The sequence below is a fragment of the Pan troglodytes genome, chromosome 11, assembly GCF_028858775.2.
Source record: "Pan troglodytes isolate AG18354 chromosome 11, NHGRI_mPanTro3-v2.0_pri, whole genome shotgun sequence".
NCBI classification, from domain to species: domain Eukaryota; kingdom Metazoa; phylum Chordata; class Mammalia; order Primates; family Hominidae; genus Pan; species Pan troglodytes.
The window spans coordinates 39,688,764-39,715,879 of NC_072409.2; the positions used below are offsets into that span (position 1 = coordinate 39,688,764).

General features: G+C 45.5%; 1 protein-coding gene across 1 annotated transcript in view; it reads right to left on the reverse strand.

Annotated features, from left to right (window-relative positions):
- Positions 1-18,301, reverse strand: part of GALNT12 (polypeptide N-acetylgalactosaminyltransferase 12) — a 42,425-nt gene extending 24,124 nt beyond the window's left edge. The window contains exons 1-2 of the mRNA XM_016961320.4: positions 17,873-18,301; positions 2,522-2,691 (exon numbers count right to left, since the gene is read on the reverse strand). Of these exons, the coding sequence (XP_016816809.1) occupies positions 2,522-2,691; positions 17,873-18,243 (541 nt within the window). The 5' untranslated portion in view covers positions 18,244-18,301. The remainder of the gene's footprint in view (positions 1-2,521; positions 2,692-17,872) is intronic.
- Between the last annotated feature and the right edge of the window lie 8,815 nt (positions 18,302-27,116).

The following is a 27,116-nucleotide window of genomic DNA, read 5'->3' on the forward strand; positions in this document are numbered from 1 at the left end:
CAAGAGTGCAGTGGCATGATCATGGCTCACTGCAGCCTCAACTTCTTGGGCTCAAGCAGTCTTCCCACCTCAGCCTCCCAAGTAGCTGGGACTACAGGCATGCACCACCACACCTAGCTACTTTTTAAATTTTTTGTAGACATAGGGTCTTCCTATGCTTCCCAGGCTGGTCTCAAATTCCTGGGCTCAAGCAATCCTCCCACCTTGGCCTCCCAAAGTGCTGGAATTACAGGCATGAGCCACCGCACCCAGCCAATTTTTTTAAAAAATCCAAATTATAACCACAAATAAGTTGATGGCAGGAATAAGGTGGGTAACTTTGCAAGCAAAGCTAATTAGCTACTGTACCCAGTGAACCCATGAATGCAGCATGGCTGCCCTGCACTCGTGATGGATCTTGTCAGCATTAATTTTATGTCTGCCTGAACTGTCTCCCTGCATCTGAGAGGGCCTGACACCCTTTCATCAAGCTCACACTGGCACTGCAGAAATGGTGGGGAGGGAAGGCAGGGCAGGACTTCCTAACTCATTACAGGTTAAAGCAGGGCATCATGCCTGTTTTCCCAAGTTCCCACAATGACAGGAAGGGAAGCTTGGTCCACACTGCCTCACATTTTTATGAGAGAACTGAGATGTGTCAGAGGAATTTCTACTGTATTCCTGCCTACTGAGGAGCTATTTAATCCCATTATTATAAAATAAATAATCCGCTCTTTGCCTTTAGATTAATATATTTGTGAAATGCTGTTTTTTTCATTTTGCAACTTTTTAAACATTTAAACATTATAAAAATAGAAGTTATCATCTAACAAGAGCTCACTAAATGCCAAGCACCTACCCAGCACATTACCCTCCTCATCTCATTCAATGCTCACGATGATCCTACAAGGTAGAAGCTATCATTATTCCCATTTTATAGAGGCTGAAGCCAAGTTTGAAACTGGTTAGGGTCATTGCTCAAAGTTGTCTAGTCGCTAGGTGTTGGGGGAGGGGGATTCAAGCCCGTGCAGTGTGGCCCAGAACCAATGTCCACACGGAGAGATTTAAAACGACCCTGGGGGGAAATGGAAAAAGGAAATGTAGATGAGCACCTACTATGTGCCGGCTGCTACATGAGGTTCTGTCCTATACATGATCCCATTTATTCCCCACTATAATTCTCTTGAGATAGGTGTGGACAGACCTATTCACAGGTGAGAAACTGAGGCTCAGAAAAGACAAGCAACTCGCCCAAGGTGCCATAACTGGATCATCATCTCAGACCCAGGTGCCCTGACCCCAGAACCCAATGCCTTCTAGGCTATAGTCAGCACCAAACCCCAGCCTGGCTTACCCCAGCCTGGCTTACACGCTGTCACAGACACTGCTCCTTGTGCCTTAAACCCATTCTCCCTGTGACCTGTAACTGAACACACAGCCAGCAGGATAAAGGCCACAGCTCCCAGCCTCCCTTGCAGCTACACGTGGCCAGGCAACCACGCTCTGCTCAACGGGATGTGTGGAGAACTTCCAAGCAGTGCCCTCGGGAGGAAGGGTGTGGCTCTCCTTCCCCTTTAAGTCTTCTGGTTGACCAGAGTGAGTAGGAGGTGAAAAACCAGCCTGGTCCATGAGGACCAAGGCAGCAGAGCACCCTAGAGAAGGTGGGAACAGGTGCAGAAGGAGCTGAGGCCCCATCCACCAAGGAGCCACCACACCCATTCTAGACTAGCACACCAGATTTGTGATGTGAGAAGCCTGTTTCTATCTTGTGTGAGTCACTATTGAGTCTGTGAAAACAGCCCAATGCACACACCTATTAGAACACACAGAGGCCAGTTTTGAAGTCAGAGCAAGTGCAGCATCTGAGGCAGCAGATGCCCTATCAGCAGGGGTTGCTTCCCTTTGAGACAAGCTGTAGTGACTAAGCCCACAGCTCTACCTGCTGTTACAGACTTGACACTTGTCCTTGGTTAAGCTTAGCTGCTCTCACTTCAGCTAGGCCCCAAGGATTCACGGGCTGATGCTACTCCGTTGGCACTGCCAGTCCCAGCCAAGCCAAGGCTCTGCTGCATGTGGGCACCACAGAGGCCCCTCCACCCTCCTTGCCTCCATCCTCACCCAGCCCCTCCCCTGCCATTGGCCATTCCCCACACAGCTGGCTCAGTGAGCTCCTCAGAGGGACCTGGACCTTGCTGTCTGCAAAGCTCCCCATCAAGCTTGCACTTAAGCCTCAACCCCTTATGGTGGCCTCCAAGGCCCTTCCAGATCTGGCCCTGCCCATCCTGCAACCTCACCTCCTACATCACCTCCACTGGCCAATGAAATGAACAGTCCCAGAAACTGCCAAGAGAATGCCCTGCTCCTTCCAGTTTCCCACGCCTACTGTTTCTGGGCTACTATCCCTGAGGTCTTCCTTGGGTACAGGAGGATACAGGAAGCCCATCCTTACTGGGCCTACTTTAGCCCTCCTGCATCCCACTCTCACCTCCCAGACACTGCTACAGAAGGACAGGCTCTTCCCAGAGCCCTGGCCGGGACTCACCTCTATCACTGTAGTCATCTACAAGGATCACTTCTTCTAGCAGGATATCCGGGGATGTCTCAAGGACACTGTAAACTGTCCGAAGGAGAGTTGACCAGGCTTCATTATAAAATGCTATGATAACAGATGTCCTGGGCAAATTATCATAATCATATTTCTTCTCTTTGCACCTGCAAATACAGCGGAACTTCAGGAACTCAGGATCTAGCCCAGTCTGGCACTGGGGATGGAGTGACAAAGGGGACATAGGTCATGGTCCCCTGGGGAAGGGGACATAATCCACTGAAGGATCTTCCGGAGCTCCCCTTGTGGCACTAGGAGCCCCAGCAGACTCCAAGAAAGGTCCTAACCATGGCACCCACCTAGCTTTTACTGTGGGATATTGTTTTAAGCTGTCAAGCAACTTTTTGATTTGAGCAACATACAAACGAGACAGAATCAGAAGGAAGGGAACTGACACGTCTTCCTTCCCCATCGCCCTCCTTTCTGTCTACTCTGCCCCAGTCTCACTCCCAGGCCTTTGCTCAGACTGTTCCCTCTGCCTGGAATGCTCCTTCCTCCCTTCTGTACTTGGCAAGCTCCCAGCTCAGGCCTGTTCTCCTTTGTGAAACGCCTGGGACCACGTATCTTGGGCAGTTGCTGTCTCCTCAATGCTCCTCCAGCATCCGGCCCACCTCCATCTCAGCATGCACCACTGACAGTATTCTGAGTCCTCATGTACCACTGTACCACTCCCTACCCTCTCCCAGCATCCAATACTGTCTAGGCTTAGCAAAGGTGGTGTCCCAAATGCATAAACTAGAATTGTGGCTAGGACCTACAGACACTCCAGGAAGGACTCTACAGAGGACATTGGTTACCTCCCCCAAATCCCCGCTGCCACCTGCCCCCCAAGATGTGGTAGTCATGTGGTGGGGTGGGGCTGAGCCCACCCAACTCCAGCAGTGGGCCTGACTGGCAGTGATTAGAACCAATAAGCTCCCTCTTTGTTTAGCAATTTGCCGTCACTTTGGACTGAAGGTTCCCTGGTTGACACAGAATTCTATCCTGAGTGACATGACAAATTCCCAGTGTCACGGGACTGACTAAGGGGCGTGCCTGGAGACTATCAGTGGGAAGTAGCTGATGGGAAGGTGGGAGAGTGAAACCACAGGGATACCAGAAGGGACAAAGTTTGAATGCTGGGGGCTGGCCAAGGCTAGGCCAAGAGATCAGCTAGATACTCAAGAAGGGGGTGAAATGCTGGAGACCAGCTAGGCTCCCTGGGTTGCTAAGGCAAGGCCTTCCCAGATTAGTTAAGTGACAGATCAAAGAGGACAGGAGAAAAGATGCCAAACTAGGCAGGAGGAGGAGGGAAACTGACATCTGCTGTCTACCACATGTCAGCATTGTGCTACTGGGCCATTTATCAGTCAGTCACCAAAAACTTCCTGAGCACCTACTGCATGTCAGATAGGCCAGGCCCCTGCTCCCATGCAGCTCATATTCAGGGGGACAGTAATCAACTAAACAAACAAATCAGGAATTACAGAAAGTGATTGTGCTATGGAAAATGGAAAGGAGAGTGATGAAAGAGAACAACTTTGAAACTATGAAAATGAAAAGCAGAGGAGTGGGGAGGGGGAAGGAGAGCAACTATAGGACAGGTAATCTGGGAGGGGCACTTAGAGGAAGTGACATTTAGGATGAGACCTGAATGATGAACCCCATGAAAAGTCAGGGAAGAGCCCTTAGCATACAAAAGTATTTGTTTTTTCCTCTTTTATTTTACTATTAGAAATTTCTTTCTTTTTTTTTGAGATGGAGTCTCGCTCTGTTGCCCAGGCTGGAGTGCGGTGGCACGATCTCTCTCGGCTCACTGCAAGCTCTGCCTCCCGGGTTCATGCCATTCTCCCACCTCAGCCTCCCGAGTAGCTGGGACTACAAGTGCCTGCCACCACACCCAGCTAATTTTGTTTTTGTATTTTTAGTAGAGACGGGGTTTCACCATGTTAGCCAGGATGGTCTCAATCTCCTGACCTTGTGATCCGCCCACCTCGGCCTCCCAAAGTGCTGGGATTACAGGTGTGAGCCACCACGCCTGGCCAGAAATTTCAACATTAAAAAAGCAGAACAGGGCCGGGCATGATGGCTCATGCCTGTAATCCCAGCACTTTCAGAGGCTGAGGCCGGCAGATCACTTGAGGCCAGGAGTTCGAGACCAGCCTGACCAACATGGTGAAACTCCATCTCTACTAAAAATACAAAAATTAGCCGGGCATGATGGCACACGCCTATAACCTCAGCTACTCGGGGAGCTGAGGCATGAGCATCACTTGAACCCCAGGAGATGGAAGTTGTAGTGAGCCTAGATCGTGCCACTGTACTCTTGATTCATCTGTGTCAACACCACTCCCTCTGCCCCAGATTATTTCTAAAGAAAATCCAGCATACTGTAGCATCCAAAAATAGTTTGATATGTGTCTCTAACAGGTAAGGACTCTTTTTTAATAAGCATAGTATTTTTGTCATACCTTAGAAAATTACCTTTGTGCTCCAGTCTACAGTATTTCAACAAAGTTAAGCAGCCCTGGGTTGGAAGACACGACATTCTTTAATGAACCAATAAGAAGAGATACAATCCCACACCCGTCAAAATGGCTATTATTAAAAAGTCAAAAAACAACAGATTCTGGCAAGGTTGTGGAGAAAGAGGAAAGCTTTTACACTGTTGTTGGGAGTGTAAATTAGTTCAACCATTGTGGAAAAGAGTGTGGCGATTCCTCAAAGACCTACAGGCAGAAATGCCATTTGACCCAGCAATCCCATTACTGGGTACACACCCAATGGAATAAAAATCATTCTATTATAAAGATACATGCACGCGCATGTTCATTGCAGTACCATTCACAATAGCAAAGACATGGAATCACCTAAATGCCCATCAATGATAGACTGGATAAAGAAAATGTGGTATATATGTAGACCACGGAATGCTATGCAGCTATAAAAAGGAATGAGATTATGTCCTTTGCAGGGACATGGATGGAGCTAGAAGCCATCATCCTCAGCAAACTAATGCAGGAACAGAAAACCAAATACCACATGTTCTCACTTATAAGTGAGAACTGAATTATGAGAACACATGGACACATGGAGTGGAACAACACACACTGGGGCCTGTCGTCGGGGGTGGGAGGAGGGAGAGTATCAGGAAGAATAGCTAATGCATGCTGGGCTTAATACCTAGGTGATGAGATGATCTGTACAACAAACAACCATGGCACACGTTTACCTATGTAACAAACCTGTATATCCTGCACATGTACCTATAAACTTAAAACCTGGGGGGAAAAAAGACAAGTGCTACCTAGCATAATGGTAAGATGCATTGATTTTTAAGACACATGCTAATTTTAGAAATGTTGAAATGTGGGAAAAAAATGTGCCTCTGAATTGATGACATGTAGTACTTCATTTTACCTTCAAAACCACTTCCTATGTTAGCATTTATTGCTCCCACGTTAAAGGCTAAGAAAGGTAGAGTGACTGGTCAGTTCACAGAGCACCTGCTAGTATGTACTGGGCTGAGATCTTTGTGTCCAGGGATCTTGTTGCAAGGTTCTGGCTTGTTCCGTCTACCCAATAGGAGGCTCAGGTGGGCCATCTGAATCTAAAGATCCCTGTATCACATCTCCCCACCTGGCCTTCCCTCCTACCAAGACAAGGACAATTTCTCTTCTCCTTCTCGGGGTCCAGGGTCCTCTTCCCTGGAATGAGTTCTAGGTCCCTCTTCCTAATGCCAGGACAGCCTCTACAGCAAGTTCCAAGGCTCCCTGGCAGTGGCCTTGCTCTGCTGTCACTGGGATGATTTCCCTTCAGCTGTGAACAGGCTTATCTGAGAATCTCTGATAGGGGCTGGCTGTTCTCAGTCAGCTTTATATACTCATCCTGGCTGCATCTGGAGGCCCTGCTCTGGGCACTTGAGAAAAGGTCAGCCCAGGCTGGAAGCATGAAAGCTCTGGTGTTGTGAAGCCACCGGGCATCCCCACCAGCACCTAGCCAGCCAGGAGCCGAATCCCCAGACACCATAGGCTTTCAACTCATGCAAGTAGTTAACTTAGCACTGACCCCGTGGAAGGCTTTGTGCTCCAGAGAAGGGAGCCTGGTCCACATTCAAGGGGAGGAGAATGCGGCTCCATCTCTTAGACAGAGGCTATCAAAGAATTTGTGGATATATTTTAAAACCACCACACATGAAAAGCAGGAGAAACAGTATGTGACTTCCAAGACTACATCATAAAACATTGAGGATTCCTCTTGTTTCCTCAATGGAATGTATCATCCATTCTGGAGAAAGCCAGCTGCCATGTTGTGAGGATACTCAAGCAGCCCTATGGAGGAGTCTATGTGGCAAGCAACTGACACTTCCTGCCAACAGCCAGTACAATCTTTCCAGCCACGTGAATGAGCCATTTTGGAATCAGAACCTCCAGCCCCACCCAATTATGCCTTCAGGGGATCAAAGTCCCAAGTGACATCTTGGCTATAATCTCAAGAGAGATTCCAAGTCAGAACCACCCAGTTAAGCTACTCCTAAATTCCTAGTCCATAGAAACTATGTGAAATAACAAGTGTTTATTGCTATTTTAAGCCACTAAATTTTGCAGTAATACATACCATAAAATAAATCACAAAGAAAGTGTCTGACAGACCCAAACTGAGACATTTTATAAACCAACGGGTCTTTACTCTTCAAAAATGTCAACGTCATAACAGACCATGAGAGACTGAGGAACTGTTCCAGACTGAGTGAGGCTAAAGAGGCACAGCAATGGCCTGACTAAAGTGTCACACCTGATTCTTGCCTAGATACTAGATTAGGAAGGAAAAATCTTGCTATAAAAGTTGGGACAGCTTGCCAGGTGTGGTGGCTCACACCTGTAATCCCAGCACTTTGGAAGGCTGAGGCCGGCAGATGACCTGAGGTCAGGAGTTCGAGACAAGCCTGACCAACGTGGCAAAACCCCATCTGTACTAAAAATACAAAAAAATTAGCCGGGCATGGCGGCGCCTGCCTGTAATCCCAGCTACTCAGGAGGCTGAGGCAGGAGAATGGCTTGAACCCGGGGGGCAGAGGTTGCAGTCAGCCAAGATAGCACCATTGCACTCCAGACTGGGCAACAGAGCGAGACTTCGTCTAAAAAAAAATAATAATAATAAGTTGGGACAGCTATAGACATCCGATATTGGATAAATATTCTGGACTTGATATTATATCATGGTATCATGAGAGAATGTCTTTGTTCTTTGAAAATACATGCTGAAGTAGAGACAGGTAAAGAACTGTTATTTCTATAACTTACTCTCAAATGTATATAATATTATAGTAGACATACAGAAAGAGACAAAGTGAGTAAATGGGCCAAAACAATAATGGGTGGATCTAGGTGGAGGATTTATAGAAGTTTGTTATGCCGGTGTCTCATAAATTTTCTCCAGGTTTAAATTTTTCCAAATTAAAACTTTAATATAAAAAGAGGAAAAAAAGGTCCAATGTTGTGAAGGACACATCCAAACACCAAGTCTATTCTGATCTATAGCTATGTAGCTCAATTTTAGTGGCCCTTACAAATGCCCTCCTCAATCTCATTATTTCTCATATCTACCAAAACATCCTCACTCTGGGCCGGGTGCAGTGGCTCATGCCTGTAATCCCAGCACTTTGGGAGGCTGAGGCGGGTGGATCACAAGGTCAGGAGTTCTAGACCAGCCTGACCAACATAGTGAAACCCCGTCTCTACTAAAAATACAAAAATTAGCAGAACGTGGTGGTGGGCACCTGTAGTCCCAGCTACTCCGGAGGCTGAGGCAGGAGAATCGCTTGAACCTGGGAGGCAGAGGTTGCAGTGAGCCAAGATCGCGCCATTGCACTCCAGCCTGGGCAACAAGAGCAAAACTCCATCTCAAAAACAAACAAAACAAAACAAAAAAACAAAAAGAAACATCCCCCCTCCAACAAATACATGTTATAGCAAATGGAAAACATGTGTGTGTATTATAAAAATATTAATAACTGCGTCTTGATTATTAAGCCCCTGAATACTAGACAAGATGCATAGAAAAGCTAGATTGTGTTGAGTTGTAGCTCACCAGGAGCCTCAGAAAGAATTAACCGCGAGGCTAGGCGCGGTAGCTCACACCTGTAATCCCAGCATTTTGAGAGGCCAAGGTGGGAGGATCGCTTGAGCCCAGGAGTTGGAGATCAGCCTGGGCAACATGGCAAAAACCTGTCTCTACCAAAAATACAAAAATTAGCTGGGCTGGGCACAGTGGCCCACGCCTGTAATCCCAGCACTTCGGGAGGCTGAGGCGGGTGGATCACGAGGTCAGGAGATCAAGACCATCCTGGCTAACAAGGTGAAACCCCGTCTCTACTAAAAAAATACAAAAAATTAGCCAGGTGTGGTGGCTGGCGCCTGTAGTCCCAGCTACTTGGGAGGCTGAGGCAGGAGAATGGCATGAACCCGGGAGGCAGAGCTTGCAGTGAGCCGAGATCAGGGGCCACTGCACTCCAGCCTGGGCAACAGAGCAAGACTGTGTCTCAAAAAAAAAAAAAAAAATTAGCTGGACATGGTGGCACACACCTGTAGTCCCAGCTACTCAGGAGGCTGAGGTGGAAGGATGGTTTGAGTCAGGGAGGCGGGGGTGGCAGTGAGCTGAGATGGCGCCATTGCACTCCAGCCTGGGTGACAGAGCCAGATCCTGACTCAAAAAAAAAAAAAAAAAAAAGTTAATTGCTTACACTACATGAAAAACAAAAGTGTTTCTGTGAAACCTAAAATAAATATTTTTTCTTAAGATGCTGCTAAAACTTTGTTTCAAACATGCACAAGTTCAAGAGAAATAATTGACAATAAGGACGGTGAAGTGAGGTTTTCAAAGTGAGGTGCATTCAACGTAGAGAACAATCCTTTAGTCTGAAATCACATCCTTAGTATTTTGGATGAAAATTTATTTCTTCTCTTGTCAACCCTGCTTTTTTTTTTTTCTTCTTTTTTTAATGTGTTTCCACTAAAACCAATAGCCTAGGGCCACCATTCTAGAATGTCTAGGTGGGCTCTTCATTTGTGCCATCTAAATCACAAGAAGGCTGGGTGCCAATTTTTCAATTAATATTCAGAGCTTTAAAATGTTCCTCTTTTCTTTGATCTCATATCAACATACATAAACATTTCTTGCCTAAGTAAATAGTCAGAATACCCTGAAGGAGGCTTGTTGTAAAAATTTTTCTTTGTAACATTATTTATAATAGCAAAAAGCTGTAAACAATTTCAATGTTGAACAAGAAGAAAATATAGTATAGTATGGCTGCATGAGGAAATCATGGCCATGTATTTTCAGCACGCCTTGTACTTTACCTGGTAATAACAGTACCCTTTGTTGAGTGTTTACTACATGAGAGGCACCATGTAAAACAACAAAATAACATTTTTTAGAGAATATTTAATGATAAAGGAGAATGGTCACACTATAATGTTAAATCAAAAAGGCAGGATAGAAATCTACAGATAGCCAATTCTAGAAACAACAACGTGTATGTGAGCGCGTTCACGCATAAACAATAAACAATAGAAAGAAATATGCCAAAATGTTATCAATGGTGATCTCTAAGAAGTGAGATTATTGCTGATTCTTACTTTTTATATTTTTTTGCATTCTAAAATTGTCCTAAAATGAACATCTATAATTTTTATAATCACAAAGAAATATTATTTTTAAAAGATTAGATCATATTTCTTTAGTTCCTCACAGCAAATGCCTTCATTGAGCAATAATTTAATACTCTGCCCTTTCTCTTTTTCTTGTCCTGGTATAGTTTCTGTTTCTTTTTTGAAAACATCTCCTAAAGGCATTCTGTTTTATGAGGTTCAATACCAATGCTCCTTGACTTACGGTGGGGTTACATCCCAATAAACTCATCGTAAGTTGAAAACATTCTAAGTAGAAAATGCATTTAATACACCTAACCTACTGAACATCACAGCCTAGCCTAGTCTGTCTTAAATGTGCTCAGAACACTTCCATTAGTCTACAGTTGGGCAAAATCATCTAACACAAATCTACTGTATAATAAAGTATTGGATACCTCATATAATTTACCAAATATGTACCATAAGTGAAAACCAGGTTGGTTGCATGGGTACTATGATAGAGTTGAAAAATCTTAAGTCAAACGATCTTAAATCGGAGATCGTCTGTATATCTTTTTGAAATGTCTTTAAGTTTCCTTCCAGAAAAAAACACTTTCTCCTTTTCCTGACTAATAAAAAGCTGTGCATCCTTTGATCATACAAAGACAGCTATGGATCACTTTAAGGTTCCACTTTTGCCTTGAGGACAAAAGGAAGCTCAGAAGTGGATTTAATGCTACATCACAGCACACAATCATTTCCCTAAGTTTCTGGTATATTGCATGTGCTTTGTAAGGGCAGAGACTGAGCTGTGTTTGTCTCTGTATTTTCAGCACACCTTGTACTTTACCTGGTAGTAACAGTACCATTTGTTGAGTGCTTAATACAGGAGAGGCACCATATAAGCATTTTATCCACATTACTTCATGTAGCCTTCCTAACAACCCTACTGGGTAGGGACTACAATAATCTCTGCTGGTAGAATATTTACTTATTATATGGATATGAATGAATTAATGGATACAGTAAATGCCTCTTGATCTTCCTTTTTTTTTTTCACCCAGGCTGGAGTGCAGTGGTGGGATCTTGGCTCACTGCCACCTCTGCCTCCCAGGTTCAGGCAATTCTCCTGCCTCAGCCTCCCAAGTAGCTGGGATTACAGGTGTCCGCCACCATGCCTGGCTAATTTTTGTATTTTTAGTAAAGACGTGGTTTCGCCATGTTGGACAGGGCTGGTCTCGAACTCCTGACCTCAAGTGATCCGCCCTCCTTGGCCTCCTAAAGTTCTGGGATTACAGGCATGACCCACTGCACCCGGCCCCTCCTGATCTTCTTTTATCTTTATATTAAGGTTATCACATAAATGTCTTTTAAAAAAAATCAAATCATATCCTCTGTAGAAAAGGCCAAGGAGATCGTGATGTACATTTTTGTGACTTACCTGCCTAGAATCCTTTCTCCTTTCTTCACTGTACTGCATCTTGATTTCCCTTTCAAGAGCCAACCTTTTCCAATTCTCAGTCTATGTGGTTTGTGGAGGGCTGAACATACACAAGCACATGCATACACACACAGAGACACACAGACACACACCCCTACCCCTGGGAAGGTTACATGCCTCAGGCCTGACCAATCAATAATTTCGTGATGACATCAATTGAGTCCCTGAATCCAGGGCCCAGAATAACCTGAACTCAGTTCTCATCCCAGACTTTTCTATAATAGAACCCAATATATTTTCTTTTATATTTAAGGCAGTTTGCATTGGGCTTTCAGTTACTTTTAACCAAAAGAAGCCTGTCTAGTGTAGAAAAAAATTATTTTTAAAAAGTGAATATAGGACTTCTACTTCTGGCAACATGGAAGACTAAGATGTCTAGGGAAACCCTCCTGGTATATAGACCCAAAAAATCTTGATAAAAAGTTTTTTTTTTAAATCTCTTGGCTGGGCACTGTGGCTCACACCCGTAATCCCAGCACTTTGAGAGGCCAAGGTAGGTGGATCACCTAAGGTCAGGAGTTCAAGGCCAGCCTGACCAACATGGTGAAACCCCGTTTCTACTAAAAATACAAAAATTAGCAGGGCATGGTGGCAGGCGCCTATAATCCCAGCTACTAGGGAGAAGCTGAGGCAGAAGAATCACTTGAACCCAGGAGGTGGAGGTTGCAGTGAGCTGAGATCGCACCATTGCACTCCAGCCTGGGCAACAAGAGCAAAACTCCATCTCAAAAAAAAAAAAATCTTTTAAATGCATGGCTTAGCCGACAGGAAAGTAAAAGAAGTCTTCTTCATGAAGGAACAACAAGAAAATACTAATCTAGATAACATAATTACCAGACATAGAGTATAAAATAAGTATGCTTAATATGCTTAAATAAAAGAAGACCTCAAATGAATGACAAAGAAACAAGAATGACAGAGAGATCTGGGTCACTGTAGGCATCTCATAGCAATGGTGCAAACCAGATGACAAGGGAATAATACCTTCAAATGTCAAACTACCAATGTAGAATTATATATCCAGCAAAACTTTCATGAACAAGAGCAAAATAAAAACATTTTCAGATAAAGAAAACTGAGGACTAACAATAGACCTCTCTACAGCAATTAATACATGATGTATTTCAGGAAGAAGGAGAAGAATCCTAGAAAGGTCTCTGACTCAGGAAAGAATAGTGAGCAGAGAAAATGGTAAACTTGTGGATAAATCTGAACAAATAAATACTGCATTTTTAGCTATTCTAATTTGTTGGTTTAAAAGCAAGACAGAATTAAAATATTGGAGCAAAATGGCATACAAATTAGGAGAGAAGATGATCAATACTAAAGCATTCTATGGTCCATAGTTAATATTTAATTTTAGACTTTGTTGAGTTAAATATGTACTTTAAAATTTACCACTAAGGTTAGAAATAGATAATATAACTACTAAATTAGTAGAGAGGAAAAAAAATGGAATGAGGGGAAAAGCCTCTATCGACTCAAAAAGCAGTAGGAAAAAAGAGGGGGAAAACACCAAAAAAAGCATAACAAATGAAAACATAAAATAAGACAGCACTATCAAATCCAAAAGCATCAGTAAGCACAATAAATGTAAGTGGATATAACTATCTAGTTAAAAGTCAATGATTGTCAGTTTGGATTTTTCTTTTTAAATGGAGTCTTGTTCTGTCGCCCAGGCTGGAGTACAGTGGTGCAATCTTGGCTCACTGCAACCTCCAGCCTCCTGGGTTCAAGTAATTCTCCTGCCTCAGCCTCCCAAGTAGCTGGGACTACAGACACCCACCACCACACCCAGCTAATTTTTCTATTTTTAGTACAGACAGGTTTTCACCATGTTGGCCAGGCTAATCTCGAACTCCTGACCTCAAGTGATCCACCCACCTCGGCCTTCCAAAGTGTTGAGATTATAGGCGTGAGCCACCACTCCTGGCCTGGATTTTTTTTTAATGACAACACAAAATCGAGCAACATACTATTCAAAGACACACCAAAAACATATGGACACAGAATGAGTGAAAGAAAAAGGTATCAGGAAAATACTAACCGAAATTGAACATGTTCTGTGGATTTGAAGTACTGGAGTACTGACTCAAGAAAGAATGCCACTCTGATGTTCTCAAGATGGATCTAATAAGAATTCATAAAATATCCACAACTTTGTTGGGGAAACAAAATAAACATCAGTCTAATGTCCTACTCCCTTCTGCAACCCTAGCAAGACATACTTTTGCTGAATTACCTGTTTAGAACCACTTTGAGGCTGGGCATGGTGGCTCACGCCTATAATCCCAGCACTTTGGGAGGCCAACACGGGCAGATCTCCTGAGGTCAGGAGTCTGAGACCAGCCTGGCCAACATAGTGAAACCCCATGTCTACTAAAAATACAAAAATTAGCTGGGTGTGGTGGCGCTTGCCTATAATCCCAGCTACTCGGGAGGCTGAGGCAGGAGAATGGCTTGAACCCAGGAGGTGGAGGTTGCAGTGAGCCAAGATCGCACCATTGTACTCCAGCCTGGGCAACATAGCAAGACTCCATCTCAAAAAAAAAAAAAAAAAAAGAACTACTTCGAGACTCTTTGCCATCCCAGCACCCAAATCCTGACCCCTGAACTCAGACACACATCTGCAATTATAGTATTAACAAACCTAAAACCAGAGCAAGTCAAGAAATAAAAACACCATGCTTTCCTTGACCAATGGTTCACAGTTCTTCTGCCCTGGTAGAGAATGGCTGGTGTTCACACATATGGGATTCCTGTCATAGATAGACCTGAAGAAATGTCCAGCCCTGAGGGCACTGTCTGTTACTCCACTCTCTCTTCTGCTAAATATCAGAACACAAATGAGAATGATGTTACAGTGATCATCTCAAGTTCCCCGTATTCTATGGAAACTAAAACTTTTTGCAAATTTTGGTACAACATTACTAATAACCATTTCCTTGTGACACACCACTCAGTTGACTATGATGTCATCACTGGCTTGAACTACATTTGACCTGTTATTAATCCTTACTTTCTCTAGTTCTGGTATTCTCCACACCCTCCAAAACACTCACCCTAAATCTTCTGACTCAGAAATCCACAGGCTCTAGGCCAGTAGCTTTCACCCGTGGTTGCATATCAGATTCAGCCTAGGTCCTAGCCACAGATATTCTGATTTCATTGTTTTAGGGAAGATTCCTGGCATCAATATATTTTTTAAAGTTCCCCAGGGCCACACACTCAACTATCTGTCTCCCCACTTTGACCCGCTATCATCTCAGAGCAAAAATTCACCTTCTTTGCTGAGATGCTAGTCATACTATACTACTATGCTTACTGACTTACTTACTACACTTATTTATATTAATATATATGAATACTTACTATGTTACCATGCAAGGAAGGATTCCTAGTCATCATTAGCCTCCTCCTCAATTCAGTGCTGTAACTAACAAAACTATACTCGAATCCACTGGCATGTAAATTATTAGATTCATAGAGGGGCCCAGGTCTATACTGGCTCTCACAGAATTAGGACCAGTACTCTAAAATGTCTTTTTAGTGGTCTGGCCTTCTTCAAGAAGGCAGACACAGTGCCACACCCTGCTGACACCAGGAAGAGTCAAACCAAGTGGTCCCTTAGTCATTCCCAACTCCTTTCCTCTGATAAAAGGCACTGCAGAGTAAAGACTTTCATTAAAAGTCTAGGAGGCACAGCAAAATGTTAACAATGGTTCTCCCTGAGTGGTAGGTTTATTGGGGATTTTCACTTTTTTCCTTTTCTGTTTCTCTGTGCATGCCAACATTTCTAGAGTGAATATGCATTGCTTTCATAATTAAAATAAACATAGAAATAATCATCCCCACCCAAAAAGGGAGGAACGAGTAACAGATCTGGACTGTGGCTCTGCCTGAGATGTGCTATGTGACCTGGGGGTGTGGCTTTTCCTCTCTGGTTAGACTAGATGCTCCTCCCTCAGGGCCCTCCCTCCTGCAACATTCAAGGACCCTCATTATCCCTCTGTTTATTAGACTCGCAGAGAACCCCATACCCACACTGTGAACTTATGATCTGCCATTCAGGTTTCTCAGGCAAAATCTCAAGACCCTGATTAGCTCCTGGATGAACTGTAATAAAAGTGAGATGCCACAAAAGACCCTGACCCTACTGACCACTCTGAAGTTACATCTCAAAGCCTGGCCCAACAGTGACCCACACAGCTCAGGCTCACCTTTCTCTCTGGCTGGGTAAGAATAACCCAACACGCCTTGCTGCAGGAATTAGAAGCAGGAGGCATTCACACTCCTTATCATGCTGGGTTTGGCTTAACTTCCAGGGTCAATGCAACAGCAGGATCTACAAGCAAATCCTGAGAGGACACAGGGCAGCTGCGTCACCATGGAGACAGGTTACCATAAGCCCCACAGATTGTCCACAGTGTTTCAAAGAGATATTCACAACCTGCGACAATAAAGGAAGTTGGATCCAGGAAAGGAAAACTACAACCAATCCCTGGATGACTCTCAAAAGCAACCTCCTGAGTACATTCTTAGCAACAGGGAAAGGTGAAAAAACTAAGATTTAAGCACACAGTGTGCTCCCAGGTATTGATGCTTTATTAATTCCTAAGTTGTGTTCTTTCCACTCACTTTTATGTAGAATGCATGGAGACTCACTTTTATGAGTTTCCTATTTCGCAAACGAAGGGAAACCAAGGCTCTGAGAGGCTAAGCAGCTTGCCGGAGATCACAGAAGTGACGAGCAAAAGAACCAGGATTTTATCTCCCCTGGGCTGGATTTAACCTGAAGCTGGGTATAACCTGAAAGCTTCCCCTCCACCTCCCCTCAGCGGGCACCCTCGGGGTTTCGAGGAGCTAAACATGCGTTAGGCTGGTGAGTGGAGGAACTAATATCAATCCCAACAAAGTTTTACTCAAAAAGACTAACAGTGAAAAATGCCTCAGGCAGAAGCATGAGGCTAGGCATGAGGAGATCCCCAAAACAGGGAAGACAGTGGAAACAGTGGGGCAGAGGTGGGGCATCCTCATTCCATCATTCATGGTCTCTCTGGCCAAGGTACCATGGAGCAGGCCCCTAAAATCCTGAGATCAGCATGGTGCTAAGTGGGCCAGAAGGGCCACAGTCCCTCCAGACCAGTCCTACCACATTCCAGCTGAGGGGCCTTGGGTGGGTCACCTATCCTTTCCGAACCTATTTCCACACCTGTAAAGAAGGAATGGCTTGAAGGGGAGAGGAGTGGCAGGTGCCCGGTGCACACGGCAGGCTGCCACCACCAGCTCCAATGGGAACCCCCTCTCTGAGTCCTCTTTTCCTCAAAGTCTGTAAGGAAGGGGCTCAAAAAAGGACTTGGAAGATCCCTGACACCTCAAAGAAAAAGTGAGAGCCCAGGAGGCCCAGCGGCAAAGGTGGCAGCAGCCACCTGTCCTTCCTCCTGCTGCCAGCGTGTGCCCTGGATCCCCACCTAGGCAGGGGCGCAACCTGCCTAGCCAGTAGCTCCAACAGGAACTAGGCCTCTGACCACGCTGGCTCCAGTCCAGCACCACCCACAGGAGTGAGCTGGGGTGGATCACGGCCAGAAGGAGCCCTTCCCACCCCGTGCCCCTTCCCGCCTTCCTCCATCCAAAGCTCAGAAATCCAATGCCCAGGGAGAGCACAAGGAGGCTTTCTAGCGCTGAGGGGGCCTTACAGCCACCTTTCGCTTCACCTGTGGGGCCCTCCCTCGCATCTTGTTTGTCCCTTAGGCCCTGGCACACACAGATGAATGAATGGAGCCGGTCACCGCCCGGAGGAGTTGTCAGTTTCGCGGAGGCACTGCGAGGCGGGCAGAGCGGGGTTGTCCTTTGGGTGCTGGGGGGTCCTCGCCTTAAACCCTTCTGCTTAGCTCTGACCCTCACCTTTTCAGGGAGATGATAACTTCTCAAGGAGAAGGGAGCTAAGAGATCACTAACAGACTTGCCAATTTCTGGTAATTTTTTTTCTACTTTCGTCTTTTTTACTTTCTTGCCTCCCCGCCCCCATGTGAGCTCTTACACTATCGTCTTCGGAGAAAGACTCAATAAGACGCGCCATCCTGGAGACCCCAGCTCCCCGCCCTGCCACTGCTCTGATGGAGAAACTGAGGCCCGGGGCTCTGAGGGCGGGCTTCCTCCCCCGAGCTGTGCACTCACAGCGGGTTCCAGCGCTCGGGCAGGCGGCGGTGCAGTGAGATGCGGTCGCTGAGGTAGATGTTAATCTGGTGCAGCCGCACGCTCTCCTCCTGCAGCCGCAGCTCCTCGCCCTGCAGCTGCAGCCGCACCGCCTCGCCCCGCGCGCCCAGCGCGTTCGCCGGCACCGGCGGCCGCGGCAGGACCGGCTCGCGCCGCCCGGGGCGCGGGGTGCGCGGGGGTCCCGGCTCGGCAGCCCCGGCCCCGGCCCCGCGCTGCGCCCGCAGCACCGAGCCCAGCCCGGCCAACGCCAGTAGCGCCAGGAGCACCAACAGCGCCTCCCGGCCGCGCCGCAGTCCCCGCGGGCAGCGCCGCCGCGCCGTGCGCCCCCACATGCGCCCGCCAACTGCAGCCAGCGATCAGCGCGCCCCAAGGCGGCGGTGGAGGCCAGGACCCGGATCCCGGAACCGCCGTGCCGCCCCGCCCCCGGCCCGCCCCACCTGCGCGCCGCCCCCTTTCCGTCCAGCCCCGCGCCAGCCCAAGCGCAGCCCCCGGGGTGGCTCCTTTCGGCAGGGTCCTCAAGTGGGCTGGCTGAGACTTGCATCTTCCTTCTTGGGCTATGGTGCATTATTAAAGAGATAGTGGTGGTAAAACCCTTAGCGCCTGGCATATTGTAGGCGCTAAGTGTTGGCTGAATACACCCTGCAGGGTGCTATGAATTCTACTGCCATTATCTCATCTGGTCTTTACACAGTCCAATAAAACAACCATCAAGTAGGATTACGAGCTCCCTTTTACAGATGAGGAGATGGAGGTGCGATGAGATCAACAGACACCACGCTGCCCCACTGACTTCTGCAGGCCCAGCCTCTGCCATACTCTTTGGAGTCCTTGAATAGCAAACCCTCGCCTGGCTCGCCTCGTGATAGCTCTGTGACCTCTGAGGCTAGGAGCAAAAGGCCATGAAGGCTGTACATGATAGTTCACACCTGTAATCCAAGGCCGAGGTAGGAGGATCACTTGAAGCCAGGAGCTTAAAACTAGACTGGTCAACATAGCAAGACTCCCATCTCTACAGAAAAATTTCAGAATTAGCCATGCATGGTGGCACGTGCCTATAGCGCTAGCTACTCAGGATGCTGAAGCAGGAGGATTGTGTGAGCCCAGGAATTGGAGGTTACCGTGAACTATGCGCCACTGCGCTGCAGCCTGGATGACAGAGCGAGATCCTGTTTCTATTAAACAACAACCAAAAAAGGCCATGAAGCTGCCGCCCTTTTCATGAGATCACTGCTGTGGGATCCTTGAGCTGCCAGGGACGAAGTAAGTCTAATGGAGTAGACAAATATTAAAAAGATAATTAGAATTGTGTTAAGTATTTTGAAGAAGAATTACAGGGCGCTAAAAGGGCTTAGAATAGTAGAACTTGATCTAGTTTGGGGGTTTTGGAAAGCTTCTCTGATGAAGTAATGTCTACACAGATATCTGAATGTAAAAGTGATAGCAGAGATTTCAAATCATATCTTAAATTAATCTGGAACTCCCTCTGCTGGTGTCTAGCTCAGGGAAAAGAATCATTCTGTATCCCCTGTAGAAGGATAGAGTGTAAGCTGTATTTGTTGTTGTTTGTTTTACCATGGGAAGTTGGTCCAAAGCTTTTTATCAAATATTCTCAAGGAGACCAGAAGCCCAGAAAGTTTAAAAAGCACAAATCTGGTCCAATTATCTCATTGATAAATGCGGGCTCTGAGACACAGGGTGGGGAGAGGACCTCGAACTTGGCGGCTCAGGTAGAGGTAGAATCTGACTTGCTGTTGTCTTCATACAGCCTTTGGCTACTGGTATCCCCAGAGGAAATCTCCCTCAGGTTGCAGGAGGCGGATGGGTTTTGGGATGAACCATGCAAAGCAGCTCCCACTCAGGACAACCTGCTGCTAATATTAGACTAGAGGGAAGTGGCTCTTCCCACAGTGCTCAGGGCCCCACCTGCTTCCCACGCAGAATGGAGGCTGCTGGTTAATGCCAGAAAGCGGTTGCGTTAGGTAGGTCTGGACCTGAGCCCTTTGGCCTCTGTTCAGACACCCAACACATTTAAGATCTGCGGTCAGATTAGAAAACAGACAAGGATTAAAATTCATAATGTCTTGGATCCGCTTGCCAAATTGGAATGCTTCTCAATAGAGGTTCAGATACAGAGAAAAGAGAAATGCAATTAGACCTTGCAAGACATGGACTTAAGCCCCAGGTAACAGATAAAAGCTATTGTTTACTGAGCACGCACTGTGTGCTGTAAACTGCTGGACTTTCTTTTTCATGTACTTTCTCATTTCACCCTATGACAACCTTGCAAGGTTGACAGATGAGAATATGTAGGCTCAAGAAGTGAAGCAACTTGCCCAAGGTTACACAACATGCAAGCGGTAGAGGGAGGATTTGTATCTGGGTCTCCTGACTCCCATGAGTCCAGGATTTCCCACCACACCACTCACTGTTGGGCAGGCTGCAATGAGATGCAAAGGCAGCTTAGCTTAGGAGGTCGGAACACAACCTTGGAGCCCACTTGCCTGAGCTCAACCCAGCCCCATCACGAATTGCAGTGTGACCTCAGGCAAGTTGCTTTACTTATCTCGGCTCAATTTGCTCATCTATTAAATGGTGATCTAATGATAGCATCACCTGAACAGGGTTGTTGAGAAGATTGAGTGATACAGTCCGCACAGTCAGCCTCCCGGGGCACAAAACAGAGTGGAGAGAGTGTCAGTAAGGCAAAGGGAAGATGTCCAGCACCTTGCTGAGTGAAGTATGATATTTAGACCAGAACCATTGGTACCACCTGGGAGCTTGTTGGAAATCTAGCATCTTTTCAACAGAGGTAAAGCCCTTGGGTTTATTGCTATTTTTAGGGGGCTTATCTGTTCACTAACCGTACCATGTTATGTCATCGGCTGCTCACCAACAAGTAGATATCTCTAGAAGATGCTTTTAATTTGTCATATTAGCTCTCTTCATAGGAGTTATTACATTCCTTTTAGAGTTTAATATGATCTACGGTAGATGTGGTATTTCAAATATTAGTGGGGAACATGTGCCTAATTCAAGTAATAATTGGGACAACTTGATAACCATTTGGAAAAAATTCAAATCAAGTCCCAACATCACACTTCACATCAAAATAAATTCCAAATGATCTGAAGATGCCACAGTAAATAAGCAAAAAAAGGAAGGAAGGAAGGAAGGAAGGAAGGAAGGAAGGAAGGAAGGAAGGAAGGAAGGGAAGGAATTTAATTATAAAAGTATTGAATGAGAAAAACCAGAGACCATATGGAAAATATTTCTAAATGTGACTATATAAAAAATTTTGAATTCTGTAAGGCTTCCAGTATAATACAAAGTCCAGAAACAAAAGGCAAGTCAGAAAGAGATATTTGCAGGTGACATTTACCCAGTATGTGAATCAATAGGGAAATAAAGAGAACAAACAGAAATAAAAATGGTCAAAGGATTTAAATAGACAGTTCCCACCCAAAAGGATATAAATAGTTTATAAAAGTATGAAAATATGCTCGATCTCTCTAAAATACATACAAAATAAACCTACCCTGAAATATTTTTTCACCTATCAGACTGGCAAAAATGAAAAAGGTTATTAATTCCAGTGTTGGCAAGGATGTGAAAAAACACACTCTCATCCACTGTTGGTAGGAATGCAAACTAGTATAAACTTTTGGAAAGCAATTAGGCAACATTTATTAGAAATGTTAATATTAACATCTTTTTGATTTTGCAATTCCACATCTAGGAATCTATCCAACAAACATAGACTCATAAGTGCTCAAAAGATATGCATACAAGGAAGCTTACGGCAGTATTGTATATAAAAGCAAAAAGTTGGAAACAATCCAAATTTCCATCAAGAGATTATAAAATAAAATATTGCACATCCGTACAATACCATAATATACCACAGTGCTATTTACAAGCATGAGTTAGTTGTAGGCATTTAACATACACATGTGTTCAAGATGCATTGTAAAGAAAAGAGAAGCAAGTCGTGGAGCTATATGAATAGTATGATCCTATTTTTGTAAAATAATATATATTAACATATGAAAGGGAAAAAATCTAAAGGAATATTTACCAAACCATTAACTATATTATATTTACTTCTGATGGGTGAGATTCTGTGGTCCTTTCACTTTTGTTCCATTTATTTGTTTTTTTTCAACAAATATTTATTGATCACCTACCATCTGGGAGTCAGTGTGCTAGATTCTGGGGATTTGAGGTAAACAATATCCAAAGCCATTGATCTCAAGGAGTTTACATTCTATATTTCTACAACATCAGAATTCTTTAAAACAATCATTACCTTATTAGGAAAAAAAAGACATTTAAAGTAAATATTGTACTCTTTCGAGATTATTTTACTTCTAAGCCTTCCTTATCTCCTGCCTAATCCACTCTGTCAGTCTGTGGTCCTCCTGTCCCCCTGCTCTCTCCTTCCAGTATGTTTCCTCCTTTTTCCTACAACGACCTAGACCCCACCCATCATTTCTGCCCAACTTGTAGCCAAGCTCTGCCATGAAGCTGTCAGTGGCATCCTCCAAACTGTGATATCTTCCTTTGAATTGACGATGAAAACGCATAGACCCCACTGTTCTGCAGTCATGTGGGATTTCCTGGGAGCCATGAGGCCATGTTTCTATCATTCAACACACATAATGCCTAGCACACAGAAGGTATTTAGTAAATGCTGGCTGAGCCTGGTACCGTGGCACACACCTATAGTCCCAGCTACTCAGGAGGCTGAGGCAGAAAGATCACTGGAGCCCAGGAATTTGAAGCTGCAGAGCACCACGATGGTGTCTGTGAATAGCCTCTACACTCCAGCCTGGGCAATAAAGCAAGATACCATGCCTAAAAAATTCAAAATTAAGAAAAAATTTCAATTTAAAAAAGTTGGTTGAATGGAATTGTGTTAGAAATGAGGTGGATTGCTCAGATTACCCTTTGGGAGAAACTTTTAGGGGAAACACGGTTGACTGCGAGCTCCCAGTGGCTATGCCTTTGGATCCTTTGTGTTATCCTCTGGCTACTCCCAGTCAGTGACCGAGCATGGTGTGGTACCAGAACCTGGCCACATCTGCATGATATAGGACACAACCCGTGCTTGGGAATCCCCCATCTGCCTGGCTGAGACTTTCCCTCCTCACTTCCCATTCTCCTTTCTCAAGTTTCAGACCTGCATCATGGTCTGAGGGCTCCCCATCCCTTTTCCCCAACTTTCCCCTTTCACTCTTTTTTTTTTTTTTTTTTTTTTTTTGAGACAGAGTCTCACTCTGTCGCCCAGGCTGGAGTGCAGAGGTGTGATCTCTGCTCACTGCAACCTCCGCCTCCCAGGTTCCAGCGATTCTCATGCCTCAGCCTACCAAGTAGCTGGGATTACAGGCACGCACCACCACACCTGGCTAATTTTTTTTGTATCGTAGCATAGATGGGGTTTCACCATGTTGGCCAGGCTGGTCTCAAACTCCTGACCTCAAGTGGTCCACCCATCTCGGCCTCCCAAAATGCTGGGATTACACACTTTCCCTCTTTGTCCTTTGTAGGTATTTTTCCCAGAAAACAAACAAACAAACAAACATCTAGGCATCTGATTCTTAGAGGATCCAAACCAACACAGGGACCAATGGAAAAAAAAAAAAGGCTGGAAGAGAATTCATAAAAAATAAGGCTATAGCTATACTCGCATAGAAAGATGTGCTGGATCTGTGCTTCACAAACTTTAATGTATGGTATGGTGACTCACCTGGGGATCCTGTTGAAATGCTAGATCTGGTTAAGCAGGTCTGGTGTGGGCCCAAGATGCCACATTTCTAACAAGCTCCCTGGTGATACCAGTGCTGCTGGTCCAAGAACCCCAGATTGAGCAGCAAAGTGCTAGACATCGTCCATTTGTCCCTGCTGTTTCTCTTCACCCTGTTCTGTGCCCTGGAAGGCTGACTGCATGAACTATATCAGCAGGCTCCAAGACTCTAGCTTCCAGTAGGGTTTACTAATGAGGAGCACTGGCAGGAGATCAGAGGGCAGGAGGAGAGTGAGGTCAGAGGTTTTTATTCCTCTGAGGATAGTTCCCTACTGAGTTGCTGTGGGTTGGCTCTGTCCCTCTACCAAAGGCTGTAGCTCCTATCAGGTAGGTCTCTGCAATTTTTCTCTCTTGCAGAATTCCAGTACATGCTCTCCCCTTTTCCCCTTCAGGCCTGGGATGGTAACAGCTCTCTACTATTACCAGCCCTGGAGTACTGCACCATCCCTTGTGGCTCTTAGTAAATCCTGCCTATACTTCTGAAAATGGTCCTTTAGTAAGCATTCCCCAGCTCCTCAGCCAAGTGTGCCATCTGTTTCCTGGTGGGACCCTGGCTGCTACAAGCGCTGTCCAATGCAGTATTTTTTATAAGAGCAGAAAACTGGAAACAAGCTAACTGTGCTTGTTTCTGTTTGTTTGTTTGTTTGAGAGTCTTGCTCTGTCACCCAGGCTGGAGTGCAGTGATGCAGTCTCAGCTCACTGTAACCTCTGCCTCTCAGGTTCAAGCGATTCTCGTGCCTCGGCCACCTAGGTAGCTGGGATTACAGGCATGTGCCACCACACCTGGCTATTTTTTTTTTTGTATTAGAGATGGGATTTCACCATGTTGGCCAGGCTGGTCTTGAACTCCTGGCCTCAAGCAATCCACCCCCCCTTAACCTCCCAAAGTGCTGGGTTTACAGGCATGAACCGCCACACTCGGCCTCAACGGTGCCTTATTCTAAAATGATTAAATGGGCTGGGAACAGCGGTTCATGCCTGTAATCCCAGCACTTTGGGAGGCCGAGGCAGGTGGATCACTTGAGGTCAGGAGTTCAAGACCAGCCTGGTCAACATGGCAAAACCCCGTCTCTACTAAAAATACAAAAATTAGCTTGGTGTGGTGGCTGGCATCTGTGATCCCAGCTACTCCATAGACTAAGGCAGGAGAATCGCTTGAACTCAGGAGGCAGAGGTTTCAGTGAGCCAAGACTGCACCACTGCACTCTAGCCTGGATGACAGAGTGAGACTCCATTTCAAAAAATATAAAATAGAAATAAATAAATTAAATGATTAAATAAATTATGGTACATCTGCTGAATGGTGTTTCATGTAATCATTTATTTATTTATTTATTTTAAAAATTTTTTTTGGAGATGGAGTCTCGCTCTGTCGCTCAGGCTGGAGTGCAGTGGTGCGATCTCGGCTCACTGCAACCTCCACCTCCCAGGTTCAAGCAATTCTTCTGCCTCAGCCTCCCAAGTAGCTGGGACTACAGGCACATGCCACCATGCCTGGCTAATTTTTTTGTATTTTTAGTAGAGACGGGGTTTCACCGTGTTGCCCAGGCTGGTTTCGAACTCCTGAGCTCAGGCAATCCGACTGCCTCAGCCTCCCAAAGTGCTAAGATTGATTACAGGTATGAGCCACATCGCCGGGCTGCAATCATTTTTTTAAAATGCAGCAGTCTGTATTTACCTACATGGAAAGGTGCCCAAGACATTTGTTAATGGAAAAAGAAAAAAAAAAAAAAGCAAGATTCAAGAATAGCATGCGTAGTATGAACCCATTCATTTACAAAAAAAAGTAAATTATCCATTTGTTAAGGCTTGGAATGCAAGTGACAACAATGCTGCTCAAAATAAACCTCACCAAAAAGAATGTGGGGAGGGATTTTCTAACTTAGTCTCTTTCTATCACTTGGTTTTGCTTTCTTTTGTGGTGACTTCACTCTTAGGCAGGCTGTCTTCAAGTGGTGGCAAAGTGAGCACCAGTTTGGCTGACATCCTGATAGCTGGCAACCTCAGCAGAGAGGGCCTCATTCTCAATTGCTTTAGCAAAAATCCTGGGCTGGGCTGGGCACAGTGGCTCATGCCTGTAATCCCAGCAATTTGGGAGGCTGAGGGAGGAAGATCACTTGAGGTCAGGAGTTTGAGGCCAGCCTGGACAACATGGTGAAACCCCGTCTCTACTAAAAATACAAAAATTAGCCGGGCATGGTGGTGGGTGCCTGTAATCCCAGCTACTCGGGAGGCTAAGGCAGAGAATCACTTGAACCCAGGAGACAGAGGTTGCAGTTTGTGGGGTGCAATTGTGCCGCTGAACCCCAGCCTGGGAGAGAGAGTGGGACTCCGTCTCAAAAAAAAAAAGTCCTGGGCTGAAGCCAATCAGGATATGTGCTAACTACTGAAGCACACAGACTGTGAGTAGGGAAGAAAGGCTTCCCAAAAGAAAAAGGGTGTCCAGAGGGAATATTTCATAGCAGACACTTGTTATCCTTTTTGACTGCCCAGCATCTGAACCCCCTTCCTACATTTGGCAGTGCCCTACCTTCTGAAGCAGAAACTACCTCCCGCTATTATATGAGCACATGACCCAAGTTGGGCCAGTCAGGCACTGTCACCTCAGCCTCTGAATCTGAAGCCAGGAACACCAAAAAGGGCCTGAACCAACCCCATCTTCCTACAGGGTGCAGCTGCGGCATGAGATTTGGGTCACTGTTCCTGGCTTTGGGGCCTCCAGAACTGGTTCTCAGGCTCTCATGGATCTGTGAGCTACAGAAGAACCTTGTACTAAATCCTGCAGCTTTTCCAGCACCTAGAACAGTGTCTGGAAATGGCAGGCACTCAATACATATTTGTTGAAAATGGAAAGAGAGTTGGACTCGATGTCAGAAGACCTGAGTCCTACTCACAGCTCTCCTGCAGAATAGTTGTGGAGTCTTATGGCAAGACACAACCTCTTTGTGCCTCGGTTGCCTTCTCTGCAACCTAGGGATGATCATCTGGGCCCTCCCCGGTGGATGGCAGGCGTGCAATGAAGATCAAACGTGGGTCTCCAACTTTAGCATGCATCAGAATCACCCAGAGGGCTTGTTAAAATATAGGTTGCTGAACCCACACCCAGAATTTCTGATTCAGTAGATCTGGGGTAGGGCCAGAAAAATCTGCGTTTGTAACAGTGTTGCAGCTGGTGATGGTGCTACTGCTGTGTGGGACACACTTCAAGGACCGCTGATAAAGAGAGAGAAGGTATTTCATTTTCTTTGTGACCATTGTAAATGAGGTTGTGTTCTTAATTTTGTTCTCAGCTAGAATGTTATTGGCATATCAAAATGCTATTGCTTTTTATACATTGATTTTCTGTCCTGAAACTTTACTGAATTTGTTTATCATTTCCAGGAGCCTTTTGGCAAACTCTGT